General features: G+C 54.3%; 1 protein-coding gene across 2 annotated transcripts; it reads left to right on the top strand.

Moving 5' to 3' along the window:
* Positions 1-296: 296 nt before the first annotated feature.
* Positions 297-15,051, top strand: CDC25A (cell division cycle 25A). Of its 2 annotated transcripts, XM_066550055.1 has the most exons (16): positions 297-496; positions 2,209-2,279; positions 3,392-3,446; positions 3,816-3,848; positions 3,980-4,016; positions 4,385-4,486; positions 5,212-5,310; positions 5,935-6,066; positions 6,733-6,807; positions 7,386-7,535; positions 7,798-7,890; positions 8,332-8,394; positions 8,502-8,600; positions 11,724-11,854; positions 12,177-12,288; positions 13,633-15,051. In XM_066550055.1, exons 1-16 carry the CDS (start codon positions 345-347, stop codon positions 13,771-13,773), a joined length of 1,545 nt encoding a protein of 514 aa, XP_066406152.1. In that variant the 5' UTR covers positions 297-344; the 3' UTR covers positions 13,774-15,051. The 2 variants fall into 2 exon arrangements, with proteins under 2 accessions (XP_066406152.1, XP_066406160.1); XM_066550063.1 differs by lacking the exon at positions 5,935-6,066.
* The last annotated feature ends 1,586 nt before the right edge of the window (positions 15,052-16,637 follow it).

Below are 16,637 nucleotides of genomic sequence, written 5' to 3'. Positions count from 1 at the left end.
TGCTAGGGATCCTGGGAAATGTAGTTCTCCCCCCGCACTGGCGCGCATCCCCCCCCCACTGGTTTCCTCGCGTTCTTATTGGTCCAGAGCAACGCCAAGCAACCGCCGTGGGCGGGGCCTGGCCGCGGCGCCGCCGTTCCTACTGGCCGGGGCGCGCGCGGTGGGAGGGGAGGTTTGAAAAAAAACAACCCGCCCCCCGCGGGGCTCCGCGCGCTGATTGGCTGAGCCGCGGTTTGGCGCCAGCTTTGGAGCGGGCGACGGGTACCGGTTGGGGTCAAAACGCTGCGGCGGCCGCGCTGTCGGCAGGGACGGGGCGGCTGCGCTGGATTCCCGGTCCCCCTCCGATGGATCCCACCCCGAGCGCTTCCCACCGCCGCCGCCTCTCGCTTCTCTCGCCGGCGTCCCCCGCCTCGCCTGCCGTGGTCAAGGCGCTCTTTCAGGATGAGCTCTCGCCTGTCTCGGACCTCCGCCTCACCATGGAGCAGCTGGGGCGCGGGTGAGTCGGGGCCCGGGCATTCTCCTTTTTCTCGCCGCTGTCCTAATCCCCCCCAAAAAGCGAGGTTTGGAGGCTTTACCGCCCGCTTCTTCCTCCTGCTCCAAGAGAGCTTCTTTCTCCTTTCCGCCATCCCTCCGAGCCTTCCTGGGCACTTTGTCCCCTCTCCTGAACGTATTCTTCCCCCTCCCGGACCCGAAGCGAGGCCTAGGGAGGCTCCCCCATATATAAAACCCCCAAGGCCTCCTGGAGTCGTTTTCCTTCCGTCCCATCCACCCCCGTAATTCCCTCCCGCGCAGTGAAGCCTTTTGGAATTCCCGCCCGCCCCTCCAAAAAAAAAAAACGAAACCCCAAACTCCCCTGGGATGCCTTCATGCCCCTCTGAAGCCCCAAAGCCCCAGTTTAACACACCCTTCCCCAGGCCCTCCGGAATGTCTCTGCTCCCTCCTCGGCCCTGCCGCCTCTCAGGAGAGCTCTCATTTCCTTCCCTGTCCCCCTCATTCCCGAAGGAAGGCCTCAGGGTTCTCCTCTGTCCTCACCCGCAAAAAAACCCAGCGAGGCCTCGTGGATCCCTCCTTTTCCTTTCCCCCATCCCCACTGGAGGCCTCGGGGGTCTCTTCGTGCCCTTCTTCCCCCTGCAGTGAGGCACTGCGGGCTCATCCTGCCTGCTCTCCTTCCAGCCCCACTCCCCACGCTCCAGCCCAGGCCTGTAGCACCCCTTCTCCCAGCCCTTCCCCCAAAATCGGCGCCTCCCGGAGCTGTTTCTTCTCCCTACCCACGAGGCCTGAGTTTTAGCCCTCCCACCCTGCACACCTCCATGTGTCCCTTAGTGTCCCCCACCCCTTTGCGGGTGCCTCCCTCTGTTCTCTCCTCCTGCCCCATCCCGCATGGATCCCCGCTCTGGGACACCTTCCCCCTGCCCTGCTTCTGCTCTGGGCATCCTCCTCCCTCCTGAGCCCTTCCCTCTGTCCCACAAATCCCTTTGTGTCCCTTCCGTGTCCCCCTGCCTGCCCTGTTCCATGCCAGCCCCGTTCCTGCTCTCTGCTCTGTGTTCCAGGTGCCGCAGTCTGTGCTCTGCAGCTGCTCCCGTTCCCCAAACTGCAGCCACAGCTGCTCCATTTTGCTGCTCTCTGAACTCCTCTAATCCCATTATTCCCACAGCTCCTCCCTTCTGTGACTCCTGTTTTGTCCTGGCCCACTCAGGTCTCAATGACCCTCCTGGGTTTTATTTGTTGATTTTCTGTCATTCTCATTTCTGCCACCACCTGCTTTATGGTCCTTCCTTCCTTCAGATTCCTGGGATTCCTGCAGACCATTGGCAGTGCCCCCCTTGGAAGTTATTCAGCCCTTTGAATTTGTAGCCCTGGCTACTTTTTTTTTTTTTTTTTTTAATTAACCACTTGCTGGAGCCTCACTCAAGTAGCTTTTCCCTTATATATGTGGGGCTCCATATGAGTTTCTTCACAGCACTAAGGTTTAGCAGATAAAACAAAATTTGGGAGGTAACTATTTATCAAAATGGGTTTGAATTAGAAATTTGGCAATTTTCTCTATGCAAAACCTGAATTAAAGAGGTGGCTGCCAAAGAGAGGATTGCAGTTCCAGGAAGGATAACTGGACTCTGGGAGGAATCCAAGTGATGCCCACCTGTGCTGTACTTACCTGCAGTGTTGTGTTTCTTGCTTTTAAAACAAATCCCAAACTTTCCTTTCCAGGCAGGGTGATCAAGACGTGGGAACCAAAAATGGACTGCACAGATCAGCCTCTTCAGAGTCCACAGACTCAGGTGGGGCTGCCTCTATTAACAAACATTGGTTAGGAATTGGAAAGCAATGCACTTCTACATGGCACCTGGGGTTTGGAGAGAGAACTGGCCCTTGGAAGGAGGGAGGCAGGTGGAAAATGCCCCAAGAAACCTCTGCAGCTCAGGGTTTGGGCTGTGGGTGTATATAGATATATATATTTTTAATTCTTTTTTTCTTTTTTTCTTTTTTTTTTTTTGCTTTCATTGTCCTGGAGACTGTGAGCAGTAGGGAGGGAAAACAAGTCCTCACTGTGTTTTCTCTCTTTAAACCCAAACTGTGCCAGTGAGTGGCTCTGTCCTGTGTTCTCCTGTCACCAAGAGCTGCTTGATGATCTGAAACCCCTCAGTTCTGCTACTTCCTGGGAGGATTTCCTGTTTTTCACACGAGTTGTTTTATCAGTGAAAATGAAATAAGCTCTCACCCCATAACCTGTAGATTCCCTCTGGTGGTTCATTGCTCCAGCTGAGGGAAATCACTGTTTCCACCTGGATTTATGCCCCATTTTGAGGGCACTTTCAGCCTAAAAAAGAATTTTGTGAAGTGCTAAAGCACGAGTACAACTCACAGACCATGGAGCAGGACAGAGCAACCAGCCTTGCTAAATCCTCACTTTCTGTGGCTCCTCAGGAATCTGTGCTGGAGTGACTCTGGATGTGTCTGAAATGCTCTGGGGCTATAAAGCTGGGCTTGCTTTGTGCTTCTGAAGTGCTTCCTGTTAATTCCAGGACATTCAGAAGGGCCTTTTGACTGCTTATTTTTGGGAATGAGCCCAAAATTTCTTCATAGGTGTAACTAAAAACATGGCTTAAAAAAACCCTTAAAGGACTGAATTGTTTATTAAGGTGTGTGGTGGGTAAACAGAGTATTCCATGCAGGGCTTGGGGGGTTTCTTTAAATTCTCAAGCACTGGCACTTGATGATCCACAGCCAAACCCACGGTGGGGAGTGCCTGTAACTCTTTTTTATTCTGCACCGGATCAGGCTGCAGGTGGGACTTTGCACAGGAATTTCCTGGGTTTTTCTGTGGAAGTGTGTAGCAGTGTGTGGTACTCCCTGGGTATGGATCAGTGGGAAATCTGTGTCTCCTGTGCAGGTTTGGCTTTGGATTCTCCTGGCCCTGGGACCTCACACGACGCCATGGAGGACACGTGAGTGCCCCTGTGTGAAACCTGGCATGGTTAACAAACAAACCTGGGCTGATGAGGCCTGGGCAGGGCTTTCCTCTGCTGGCCCAGTGCACTGGGGCTCCCCTGCTGCACCTCTCCCTGTGCTCCAGAGCTGGAATGCTGGGGTTGGCCCTGCCCCTGCCCAGGGCACTGCAGTGCTGCCTCTGAGCTGGGTGTTGTGCCAGCCACATGGCACTGGCACCCACCTGCAGCCTGGGGCTGCACCAAGGTCTGTCTGAATTGTACCTTTTAACGTTTGGTTTAAGTCTGTGCCTTTAGAGCCACAGAAACATTTAATTTGGGAAAGACCTCTAAGACCTTCAAGTCCAACCTTTGGTCTTTTGCTTTTAGGTTTGAGAAAGCAATCAAATCCAGCAGGCTGAAGTAAGTATAATTCTATTTTAAATTCTTCCTTGGTGTCTCTTTTAGATTATGGAACTGGGGGTGATTTCTATTCATGTCCCTGCCTTTTAAAGCAAAATGTTGAAATAAACTTTGGTTCTCTTTCATTGTAGCCTTCGAATACCTTTCAGAAGAATCCATTCCCTGCCAGTAAGTGAGAGTGGGATTGATGTTTTATACATGTTAAAGGATTTAGCATGGTTTTAGTTGAACGCATTTAGTTGAATACTTGTTAATTTTGTGGCTTCAACACCAGATGCTGGGGTACTTAATGTCAGAACTGCAGTTTGTAAATTCCCAATCTCACTTAATTTAGTGTGAAATTTCTGTGATGTGGCTCCATCTCTGCTGCACTGAAGCATTTCGGTCCCTGTACCAAGATGTCAGCAGAGGATTCCTGCACAGGGTGTGCAAAATCTGTAGTCAGAGGCTTTCCAGTCTTTGTTAACCCCTTTAGTGCTTGAAATGTGCTTGTGCAAGCACTGATGCAGTCCTGAACCGTCCCTTCTGTGTTGCAGCAAAGCCTGCTGGGCTCCAGCCCTGCTCTGAAGAGAAACCACTCTGACTCTCTGGACACTGATGCTTTCCAGCCTTTGGATCAGGATGAAAATAAGGAAAATGTGAGTGCTCTTTCCTGATGCCTGTGGGAGGGGAGGGAGAGGGGGATTAGCACATCCCTGCACAGGGAATGTCATGGGAAAGGCTTCAGTTCCTCCCTGCCAGGCTGTTCTTCAAGCACAGCCACCTGTAGCTCAGTTTTTCTGAAGGGAACTTGCAGCTCTGATTAGAGCTGTTGGTTAATAAAAATGGGGAAGGCTTTGCCCAGTTCTGCCTTGGTGCCACTGACCCTGACTCCTTTCTGGCTGTGGCAGAGGAAAATCTGTTCCCCCTGCTTGCTCTGGGTAGGAGTGCCTCCAGAAGGGGTTTGGGGAGGTCACCCCTGGCTGTCCCCACTGCTGCCATGGGGAGCCCTGTGGTTCCTCTTGGATTCTGTGTCCTGGGTCTGCCCTGGCTGCTGGGAATCCTGTGGGGGATGAAGTGTCAGTGCTTGGCTGCCTCCAAGAATGATTGATTTATTCTGCAGAGAATTGACTGACCAGGAATAGAGAAGCCCTGAAGCCTGTAGGTGATGCCAAGAGCATAAATGCTGGATTATGTTAGATGAAACACTGCTGTAACATCTTTAATTTGAAAACATTCACCTTCAGCCTATTCTGTTGGCAGCAGGGAGCTTAAATCCAAAATGTCAGGCACTTTAAGAAATTGGAAAAGATAAAAGGATCCAAGCAGCTTAACACAGTTTGTAATTTTGGTAAAATGGTCATTTTGCTGTTTTTAATTTCAGGAATCATTTGAGTTCAAGAAGCCAACCAAACCAGCTTCTCGTGGCTTCCGTGATGGGAGGGGTGTTCCTGCAGCAAGGCAAAACTCATCTCCAGCCCAGGTACTTGGTTCTTCTCAATTAATTCTCACCTAATTCTCTGCCATCAAAATAACCAAATCAGGGTTCTGAAGTGGTGATGTCAGTCAGGTGCCAGATAGAAAAACTTATTTATCTGCCAGATAAGAGAATTCTTCTCACCTTTGGCTCATGAGAAATTTGAAACCTTGTTCTGGGAAAGATGAGTCAGGACAGAGCTGGGGTTCTGCTCAGTAAGTGGAGGGAGTGTGGACATTGATTTGGATGGAAATGATCAGTAAAGTTGGTACTGAATGTTCAGGCAGATGCATTTGGAACAACAAACCAAACTCTGTAAATGCAGCTGGATTTGGTGTCCAGATGTGACATCCAGGAAGAAAAATTACCTTATTCATACCCCGTTGTTTAGAAAAGGCAACTGAAAAATGATTGTACAGAAACAGAGCTGGGGGGGCAAGCCTTGTGTCAGCTCCCTGGATCCAGCAGCCCTTCCAGAATCCTGCTGATCCCTGCCTGTGCTGCAGCTCAGGGCTGGGGGTAACCACGGTGTTCCCTGGAGTGCAGAGAGCCCTGGCAGCCCCTCCTTGGCTGCAGCATCCTGCAGGGAGCAGAGGGAATGCTGTTCAAACTCTCTCTGTCTCCCCTCAGCTGCCCATGGGGGAAGCAGCCTCTGGGGAACAGAACTCCAGCGCAGCCTTCCTGCAGCAGCATTCCCTGCCCTCCTCGGAGAGTGAGGATGATGATGGCTTCATGGAGCTGCTGGATGACCAGGACTTGAAGGTGTGTGCAGAGGGGATGGGGTGGAGATCCCCAGATCAGCTCTGCCTGATGTGTCTGCTGTGCTGTGGCTGCAGTCATGGTGCTCAGAGTGCACCACGCTGGGTTTTTGGCAGTCACAGAAGCCCAGACTGCTCTGGGTTGGAAGGGACCTTAAAGCTTATCCAGTTCCAATCCCCTGCCATGGGCAGGGACATCTCCCACAAGGAGATTAATTAGTTTTCATTATCTTTTCTAACTCACACTGGGGTGCCTTTATCTCATAACTGCTCTTTCCTAGTGCAGCCAGTGGGATTTGTTTGGGGTCTGAACAAGTGAGTTATTTTTAGTTTGAGGACTTGAGGGAACAGTTGGCATTTTTCTTTAGAAACTTGCTGAAAAAGTCAGAGGTGGTATTGCTTTGAGCCAAACTGTTTTCAAGGGAGTTTGAAATGCTTAAAGCCCTGGAGGCTCATCTTTGTTAATCAATCAGTGAATTGATAAACTCACCTTGTCCAACGTGTTTCCGCTCAGTTCCATTATTTCCTGAAGAATTGCACTGGTGATGGAGTTAAATCCCTGCAGCTGCTCTGGGAGCTGGTTCCAGCTGGGATGTGCACCTGAGGCAGGCAGGAGCTGTAGCTGCAGTGTGTCTGTGGGGAGGGATGAGCAGGATTCCCTCTCTTGCAGAACCACGAGGAGATGCCCTCGGACGTGTCCAGTCTCTGGACGGCGCCGCTGGTCATGAGGAGAGCGGACAGCCGGGTGAGTGTCCCACAGGGACAGGGACTGTGTCACCCCGCTGTCCCCTGCATCCCTGAGAGCAGAACAAGCCCTGGCATAACCCCCTGCACGATTCCCTTATCTCTGGGGCTGTTCACCTGGCAGACTCTGTCGCTGTGGAACAAGTGGTGCTTATAGGAATAGAATTTCTTCTTGCACTTCATAAATGTGAGAAGATCTTGACTTCCCTTATCAGAATCTTGGCATATGTGGAATTCACTCTGCAGGGACTCACCTGCAATGCTGTAACCTGATGCTTTGATAACAGACTGGGAAAGCAGCTCCAGCAGAAAGCTCTTTAATCTGCTGATAAATTGGCTGCTAATTGATGTAGAGCATTTTGCTGGCTCTTTATCTTGCTTGTGCTGCCCCAAGCTCCCCCAGTAACAAGTGTTACTGGAAATGCAAAGCCTGGATAATTCAGATTAACAGCCCCCTGATGCTCTGCAGTGATGGTGCCTTAAATGAGGCCAAGATTGGAATAATCTGAAAGCCTGAGCTGTGTTTATTTTCTTTTATAAACCTTTGCTGGACAACTCAACTCCTCTCCTCCCTCGCAGGCCAAGCGGTGCCGGCTGTTTGGCTCTTCATCCATGTCAAGCATTGCAGGAAGAACCACCCAGAAAAGGATGGAGAGATCCCAGGAGGAGAATTCTCCAGGGAAAAGCAAGAAGAGGAAAAGCCTGCCAGAAACTTCTGAGGACTCCACGGTTGGTGGCTCAGCATCCAGTTTGTGACACAGAATTGATGAGGGGACATGCAGAGCTGGGGTCTGGTTTGTGAAGGTTGCTGGGAGCTTTTCCTGGTGGATTGTTGGGGCAGCAATTCCACAGTGCTGAACCCGAGCTCTGCCCTGAGCAGGGAAGCTGAGGGGGCAGTTCAGGGCTTGGCAGTGCACTCCAAGCTGTCAGCTGTGGGAAACGGGGAATGGGACATGTCTGCCCTCATGGATCTCTGACCTGTGTCCTGCAGAGCCTGAAGCTGGTGAGGACCCAGCCCTCCACAGCAGAGATTGAGAGCATTTTGGACAGTGACCAGAGGGACCTTATCGGGGACTTCTCCAAGGTAATTCCAGAGATTCCGTGGCCAGATGTTGAATGAAGTGTTTTAAGGGCCTCTCTTGGTGGGGATGTCTCAAACCAGCCCAGAAAAACACTTCCCTTTAGAGAGGCTCTTCTGTTCCCTCATACACCTGCCTTGCTTCTTTGGACTTGATCTTGGAGGTCTTTTCTAATCTTAACAATTCTTTGGTCTTCAAACAACCAGGAGAGGCTGTTGGTGAGAAGGGGATGGCCCAGGTTGGACACAAACTAATCCATTTGTGGTTAAAGCCCTATAAAATCCTCTACTGTGGGAGCCAAAAACGAAATTCTGTGCCTGATTTTAGCATTCTTAGGAGCTTTAACTCCTGCAGAGGTTCTGGCCAGCAGAGTGTCTGTCAGAGAGTGAACTGCTGGATGCTGTCACCCATGTGATTCACAGCTGGAATTTTCTCAATCCTTCCAGAGTTATTTATTTGACACTGTTGATGGGAAACATCAAGATTTAAAATACATCGACTCTGAAATGGTGAGTGCTCCAAGGGAGCCAGAAAAATCCTTTAGTGGAGGCTGGGGAGCTACACAGAAATGGCTTGAAACAGCTGAACTCTGGTTTTTGTGCTCTTTTTTTCTCAGATTGTGTCTGTGCTGACTGGGAAGTTTGAGAGCTTCATCAAGCAGTGTGTGATAATTGACTGTAGATACCCCTATGAGTATGAAGGGGGGCACATCAAGGTATGTTGGCCCCATAAGAGCAGGGCAGGTGCTCTGAAGCTGCAGCCTGGGGTCTCTGGGATCCCTGTGGGGCTGATTTTTATCCAAGGCCCTGTGGAAATGTTATTCCTGAGGGGCCCCTCTGGGATCCTGTCATGCTCACCCACTGCCTGGGTTTGGACCCTGAGCCCACACGTGGGCCATGAAGTGGCTGTTCCCTCAGAAGAGGGGATGTTCTGCTCTCTGTAAGCAGAGGAGGGGCCTGTGGCCCTCAGGGTGACAGAGGTTCCTGAGGAGGATGTGACACTCAGTGTCCAGCATCCTCATATCTCAGGAGGCTAAAATTGGAGTGCTAAACTTCATTTCAGTGACAGACTTCAAAGGAAAAATGGCTGTGTAAAACAACCAGGAACAGATCACCCAGACCTTGTGGTGTTTGAGCCCCTTTCAGTGCCTGGAGGGGCTCCAGCAGAGCTGGAGAGGGACTGGGGACAAGGCATGGAGGGACAGGACCCAGGGAATGGCTCCCACTGCCAGAGGGCAGGGATGGATGGGAGATTGGGAATTGGGAATTCCTGGCTGAGGAATCACACAGAGCAAGTTCCAGGCTGTGCATGGTGCCCTGGTGGGGTTTGGAGCTGTGCTGGGAGAGGGTTCCAGGCTGTCTGTGATGTCCTGGTGGGGTTTGGAGCTGTGCTGGGAGAGGGTTCCAGGCTGTCTGTGGTGCCCTGGTGGGGTTTGGAGCTGTGCTGGGAGAGGGTTCCAGGCTGTCTGTGGTGCCCTGGTGGGGTTTGGAGCTGTGCTGGGAGAGGGTTCCAGGCTGTCTGTGGTGCCCTGGTGGGGTTTGGAGCTGTGCTGGGAGAGGGTTCCAGGCTGTGCATGGTGTCCTGGTGGGGTTTGGAGCTGTGCTGGGAGAGGGTTCCAGGCTGTCTGTGATGTCCTGGTGGGGTTTGGAGCTGTGCTGGGAGAGGGTTCCAGGCTGTCTGTGATGTCCTGGTGGGGTTTGGAGCTGTGCTGGGAGAGGGTTCCAGGCTGTCTGTGGTGTCCTGGTGGGGTTTGGAGCTGTGCTGGGAGAGGGTTCCAGGCTGTCTGTGGTGTCCTGGTGGGGTTTGGAGCTGTGCTGGGAGAGGGTTCCAGGCTGTCTGTGGTGTCCTGGTGGGGTTTGGAGCTGTGCTGGGAGAGGGTTCCAGGCTGTGCATGGTGTCCTGGTGGGGTTTGGAGCTGTGCTGGGAGAGGGTTCCAGGCTGTCTGTGGTGCCCTGGTGGGGTTTGGAGCTGTGCTGGGAGAGGGTTCCAGGCTGTCTGTGGTGCCCTGGTGGGGTTTGGAGCTGTGCTGGGAGAGGGTTGCAGGCTGTGCATGGTGCCCTGGTGGGGTTTGGAGCTGTGCTGGGAGAGGGTTCCAGGCTGTGCATGGTGTCCAGGTGGGGTTTGGAGCTGTGCTGGGAGAGGGTTCCAGGCTGTCTGTGATGTCCTGGTGGGGTTTGGAGCTGTGCTGGGAGAGGGTTGCAGGCTGTCCATGGTGTCCTGGTGGGGTTTGGAGCTGTGCTGGGAGAGGGTTCCAGGCTGTCTGTGGTGTCCTGGTGGGGTTTGGAGCTGTGCTGGGAGAGGGTTCCAGGCTGTCTGTGGTGTCCTGGTGGGGTTTGGAGCTGTGCTGGGAGAGGGTTCCAGGCTGTCTGTGGTGCCCTGGTGGGGTTTGGAGCTGTGCTGGGAGAGGGTTCCAGGCTGTCTGTGGTGTCCTGGTGGGGTTTGGAGCTGTGCTGGGAGAGGGTTCCAGGCTGTCTGTGGTGCCCTGGTGGGGTTTGGAGCTGTGCTGGGAGAGGGTTCCAGGCTGTGCATGGTGTCCTGGTGGGGTTTGGAGCTGTGCTGGGAGAGGGTTCCAGGCTGTCTGTGATGTCCTGGTGGGGTTTGGAGCTGTGCTGGGAGAGGGTTCCAGGCTGTCTGTGATGTCCTGGTGGGGTTTGGAGCTGTGCTGGGAGAGGGTTCCAGGCTGTCTGTGGTGCCCTGGTGGGGTTTGGAGCTGTGCTGGGAGAGGGTTCCAGGCTGTCTGTGGTGCCCTGGTGGGGTTTGGAGCTGTGCTGGGAGAGGGTTCCAGGCTGTGCATGGTGTCCTGGTGGGGTTTGGAGCTGTGCTGGGAGAGGGTTCCAGGCTGTCTGTGATGTCCTGGTGGGGTTTGGAGCTGTGCTGGGAGAGGGTTCCAGGCTGTCTGTGATGTCCTGGTGGGGTTTGGAGCTGTGCTGGGAGAGGGTTCCAGGCTGTCTGTGGTGTCCTGGTGGGGTTTGGAGCTGTGCTGGGAGAGGGTTCCAGGCTGTCTGTGGTGTCCTGGTGGGGTTTGGAGCTGTGCTGGGAGAGGGTTCCAGGCTGTCTGTGGTGTCCTGGTGGGGTTTGGAGCTGTGCTGGGAGAGGGTTCCAGGCTGTGCATGGTGTCCTGGTGGGGTTTGGAGCTGTGCTGGGAGAGGGTTCCAGGCTGTCTGTGGTGCCCTGGTGGGGTTTGGAGCTGTGCTGGGAGAGGGTTCCAGGCTGTCTGTGGTGCCCTGGTGGGGTTTGGAGCTGTGCTGGGAGAGGGTTGCAGGCTGTGCATGGTGCCCTGGTGGGGTTTGGAGCTGTGCTGGGAGAGGGTTCCAGGCTGTGCATGGTGTCCAGGTGGGGTTTGGAGCTGTGCTGGGAGAGGGTTCCAGGCTGTCTGTGATGTCCTGGTGGGGTTTGGAGCTGTGCTGGGAGAGGGTTGCAGGCTGTCCATGGTGTCCTGGTGGGGTTTGGAGCTGTGCTGGGAGAGGGTTCCAGGCTGTCTGTGGTGTCCTGGTGGGGTTTGGAGCTGTGCTGGGAGAGGGTTCCAGGCTGTCTGTGGTGTCCTGGTGGGGTTTGGAGCTGTGCTGGGAGAGGGTTCCAGGCTGTCTGTGGTGCCCTGGTGGGGTTTGGAGCTGTGCTGGGAGAGGGTTCCAGGCTGTCTGTGGTGTCCTGGTGGGGTTTGGAGCTGTGCTGGGAGAGGGTTCCAGGCTGTCTGTGGTGCCCTGGTGGGGTTTGGAGCTGTGCTGGGAGAGGGTTGCAGAGCTCCTCCAGCAGACCCAGATGAGGCATTGGTTCCCAAGGGAGCGGGGTGAGTTTGTGGCTGTTCCCCTGCACTCAGTGCTTGCACTGTGCCCTGCAGGGTGCCATAAACCTGCACATGGAGGAGGAGGTGCAGAATTTCCTGCTGAAGAAGCCCATCCAGCCGTCGGAGGACAAGCGCGTCATCGTGGTGTTCCACTGCGAGTTCTCCTCGGAGCGGGGCCCGCGCATGTGAGCTCCTCTCCCTGGGGCAGGCTTCCCACTGCACTGGGAGCACTGGGAGGGGCTGGGCTGCCTCCACTTGCTGTGCACGGGGTGGTTGGCACCTCTGGCAGAGGTTGGCACAGCCTGGGGGGTGAGGAGCCGTGCTGGGCCTGGGCTGGAGCACTGCAGTGTTCAGAGGGGAAAGGAAAAGCCTCTGAGCTGTGGGGCTGCTCAGGCTCTCCCTGACAGGCAGCTCCAGCTCCTCCTTTGAGAGATGGGAGGTTTGGGGTGCAGATTTGGGAGTTACTGGGTCAGTGTGGGATTTAACATGGGATTTTCCCCGCTGCAGGTGCCGGTTTGTGAGGGAGCAGGACAGGCTGAGCAATGAGTACCCCAACCTGCACTACCCAGAGCTCTACGTGCTCAAGGGAGGCTACAAGGATTTCTTCTCGAGGTGCCAGGTGAGTAATGTGGATTTCTCATCCCTGCTAGTGTCCAAGGCCAGGTAGGAAGGGGCTTGGAGCAGCCTGGGGTAGTGGAAGGTGTCCCTGCCCATGGCAGAGTGTGGAACAAGACCTTTTAGGGTCCTCCAACCCAACCTTTCTGTGGTCTCTATCACACTCAAATAATATTAATTTCTTCCTACTCAAACTTCTTCTTGGGGCAGAGTGGTTTGGCTGAGGGGCTTTTCCTCCTCTCTCTCTTTTTCACTGGGCTGGTCCCAGAGCAGCTCAGCCTGTTCCATGTCTTGGAGCTGTCTTCCTGCCATAGCTGAAGGGCTTTTCCACTTGTCTCAAGTAAAATAGAAGAGGTTTCTGCCCCTTTAGAACAAACTGTCACTCAGAGAAAGGATTTCAGCCTGCTCAAACACAAGGCTTGACAGTAATTGCTGGATAATAAATGGAAACCTGAGATCTTGTACAGTCCTAAACCAGCAAAATTGAAAACCTGAGCTTGGAGTTTGCAGCCTCTAATTGAGACAAGGAAATTAAAACCCGCCCCCAGCTCTTCCCAGCACTTGAGGGCTGGGATTTCTCCTGTCCTTGGCTCCTGCTCCTGCAGCATTTCCATGGTCCCAGCGCTCCTGGGATCTGTCCTGCTGCTGTGACACAAACAGGCCTCAGCTCCTGAGGCCCCCACACTTCCAGTCATCCCTGGGAGGTGGGAGATCCCTGGCCTGTTCAAGGCCAGCTGGATGGGGCTGTCAGCTCCTCTCCTGTGGGATGTTGGCTCTCCCAGCCGGGCAGTTGATGGCAGCCAGTGCTGCCCGGGTTTTGGCTCTCCCTGTGATCTGCTCCCTCCCCTGGGCTGAGGGACACCTGGGGTTTGGGGTGTCCCCGTGGACTTGGGGCTGTCCTGAGGAGAGGGCACCGAGGCCTCAAGGTGGCAGCACGGGACAGGCAAGGGCAGCTCCCTGGGAGCCAGGAGCTGGCCCGAGGCACGCGGATCATGGAACGCTCGGGGCTGGAGGGGACCCGCAGTGATCATTGTTCCCTAAACCCACGATCAGCCACCCTGCTCTGACCATCTGAGCTGGAACATCCTCCCAGTCTGTGCCTTGCAAGGTGAACTCTCAATCGGCTCAGCCTGTGTGTTCTCTGCCAGGAAATTTGGGATGAGAGCCCTGTACACAAAGCCCTTGTTTTGGTGGCTGTAACCTGAATCTCCCTGGGCTCTGCGTGTCTGCCATGGAGCTCCTGCCTGGAAGGGGGGGGGTCTGTCCCTGTTTGCTCCAGTGGCTGCTGGTGCTGGGATCAGCACCCTGGTGGCACTGAGGTGACCCCAGCTCCTGTTTGGTTCCCCAGAGCTTCTGCGAGCCCCAGAGCTACCGCCCGATGCACCACAAGGACTTCAAGGAGGACCTGAAGAGGTTCCGCACCAAGAGCCGGACCTGGGCCGGGGAGAAGAGCAAGAGGGAGATGTACAGTCGGCTCAAGAAGCTCTGAGGGCTGCAGGGACCTGCAAGGACTGCCCAGCCTGGGGGCTGCAGTGGGACAGCCACGTGTTCCTGTGCTCCCACCCCCCTGGGCTGTCTCCTCCCTGGGATCACCTGGACCTCGGCCCCGCGAGCCGGATTCCGGCTGGGAGCTGCCTTGGGATTCTTTTGGTTACGTTGCTTCGTGAAAATGTTGTGGCTTCTTGTGTTGTGTGACACCCCCAGATCACCCAGGGAGGGTGGGGACAGCCTCGTGGGGCTGGGCTCGGTGTCAGCACTGCCAGGGAATTGTAGTGCCTGTTAATTTTTTAAATGCTTAATTTTATTTAAATACAGTCAAATGAAGCCAATACCGCTGCGGTTGGATCATCTGGATTGTACTTAAACCTTGTTTCTGCTCCAGGGCGACCTGCTGGGGGACTGGGGGGTTGTTGTTTTTCTCAATGCAGTTTTGGTTCTGTGTAGCATTATGGGAAGGAAAATGGGAAATATCCCACGATGGCTCAGGATTCCCACCTGGGCCAGTGCTGCAGGAAGCCCTGGGAGCCCATCTGAGGGAAACTGCTTATTGTTCATAAATATCACATTCACCTCGTTCACTCCAGGGTGTTTCATTTCATGGGTTGGCTGTGGTGGTTCTGGAGGAGTTGGTGTTTTGGTGGAGGGAGAGGTTTTGGGAGCTGAGGGGCTCCAGCAGTTGTGGGATCCCAGGATTCTCAGTTGGGGGATCCCAGGATTCTCAGTGGTGCCGCTGCTGCCTCTGAGCCTGTGAGTTGTTGTTCTTATCCTGCAACGGTGCCAGAGCAGATCCTGGCTGTGAGGGATCCCAGAAGCTGCTCTGACTCTGACACCTCTTCCCTGGGAGTGGCTGTGGCCACCTCTCCATCTGCTAGGAAAGGCAGGAGGTGGAATTTATCCGTGGGGGAAGCAGAACTTCCTCAGCTGTGTTGGACCCCTGCAGATGAGGGAGTTCTGCAGTCCCAAACTGCTTTGCTGCTGGTTTTGGGGTCACTTCAGCCCCAGCTCCTAAAGCCATCTTCCTCACACCAACTTCCAGGTGAAAACTGCTGCTCCTGGGAAGCTCCACGTGCCTGGGAACTTCCTGGTTCACTCTGTATCCATGTCAAAAAATACTGAAATGGGGGTGCCTTGTGTGGAATTTTAACTTGCTTTTTTTTTGAAACCTATTTCTTAAAACCTGCTGTTAATCCTTTTGCTCCCAAGAGGATTAAACTTGGACTTCTTTCTTGTTTAAAAAAAATATTGGAATTTGCTGTTTTCCCTCAGAGCTGAATCTCTTGAATGGGGAGATGATGAAATGTTAAATAAGAGGTGATGGTTACAATTTTCTCCCATTGCCTTGGGAAGGGCTGAACTCTGGGAAGGGGATGTGGGGTGCTGGAGAGTCAGGAAAGGTCGCTGAGTGCCCCACACTGCCCTTTGGTCCAGCCCAGGGGTGAAGCACCAGCTCAGCACCACAAGGGCTGGGCAGGATCTCTCAGTCCCCCTCTGCCATCCAGCTGTTGCTCCATGGGAATGTTTAACTCCTCCTCCTGTCCAGAAAGAGCAGATGGACACTGGCCTGGGTCAGGCTGCTCCTTTCCAAGGTCACTCAGCTGCAGCACAACCCTGGCAGCAGTCCTGGTTCACAGCTGCACTTCCCCTCACTGCTCCTTGTCCCACCCTCCTGGTGCTCAGGGTGTGGGGTGGCTGGTGTGGCTGAGTCCCAGCAGTGCAGGGATTTGGGAATGGCTGAAACCCCAGAGGGGTGCAGAGGAGACCCCCCTGTCCCTGTCCCAGCCCACCTTGTTCTGTGTGAGAGGGATCTAAACAGGATCCAAACTCAAAACTGAGAGATTGCCATGGGAACAGGGAAAAAGTCCTAAAACCCCAAGTTACTGCCTGCACCTCTCCTTGCAGCAGGACGTGGATGAGCTGCTTGCTCGTGGTGGCAGAACCCCAGGCTGGTGTTGGGTGCTTTCTGTGTCTTTGCTTGTTGCTTCCAGGATAAACTCCCAGAGCAGCTGTGGCTGCCCCTGCATCCCTGGCAGTGCCCAAGGCCAGGTGGGAGCAGCCTGGGACAGTGGGAAGTGTCCCTGCCATGGCAGGGGTGGCACTGGGTGGGCTTTGAGGGCCCTTGAACCCAAACCATTTGAGGTTCCACCGTCAGGGCTGCAGCCCCCTGAGCATCAGAGCTGTGTGCTCCCCTCACTCCATCCATGCTGGGGCCAGTCACAGCTGGCTTCTGGCTGAGGATCCTGCTCTGTGCTGGACTTTTTCCCAGGGGGGCACCTGAAGGGCCTCTTGTGTCGAGGATGTGACAAGCAGGAGGCTGACAATGGGATCAGATTGAAAAGCTTCCCTGGAACTCCAGCATGGTGCCTCCAAAGGCTCGGGCAGAGAATGGGGTGGGGTTTCTTTCCCCCTTCCCTCCATCTGTCACCCTGAAAACTGATGCTGAAAGCAGCTTAAACCTTCATCAGCCTCAGCCCCCAGCTCCCAAAGGCTGCAGAGCTCGGTGCTTCCTCCCATACCCCATTACCCTTGTGGCCTAAAGGACTCTCATGCTCTGGGGCTCATAAAGGCCAGCTGCAAAGGGCCAGCTGCCCTGCTGTGCCAGCAGCTCCTGGAGCCCCTGGATTCCCTTGGGAATTGGCAGTGGGTGTTGGACATCCCCCCAGTGCTGCCTCAGGGGTGTTCAGGCTCCCTTAAGAACAGCCAAAAGGTGATTTTAGCCATAACCAGGCAATTCTCTGGTTTTAAATCCTTTTGCATCTTTTCAAACAAACTTTCTGTCTTTGCCTTTTTGCCTCCTCTGTTTTCTTTGTGCAGCAGCTCTCTTCCCAGGCCTCTTGGAGCCTGTTCCCACATCCC

Source organism: Molothrus aeneus, chromosome 1, assembly GCF_037042795.1.
Source record: "Molothrus aeneus isolate 106 chromosome 1, BPBGC_Maene_1.0, whole genome shotgun sequence".
Taxonomy (NCBI): Eukaryota; Metazoa; Chordata; class Aves; order Passeriformes; family Icteridae; genus Molothrus; species Molothrus aeneus.
Note: the sequence above shows the minus strand (reverse complement) of the source record. Positions and strands in the feature narration are given on the sequence as shown.

Bases quoted from the DNA above. Each gene is read 5' to 3' on its own strand.
- CDC25A (XM_066550055.1), top strand. From the start codon at position 345: ATGGATCCCACCCCGAGCGCTTCCCACCGCCGCCGCCTCTCGCTTCTC. The intron at 7,891-8,331 runs GTAATTCCAGAG...CAATCCTTCCAG, and splicing joins TTATCGGGGACTTCTCCAAG to AGTTATTTATTTGACACTGT. The intron at 8,395-8,501 runs GTGAGTGCTCCA...TTTTTTTCTCAG, and splicing joins AATACATCGACTCTGAAATG to ATTGTGTCTGTGCTGACTGG.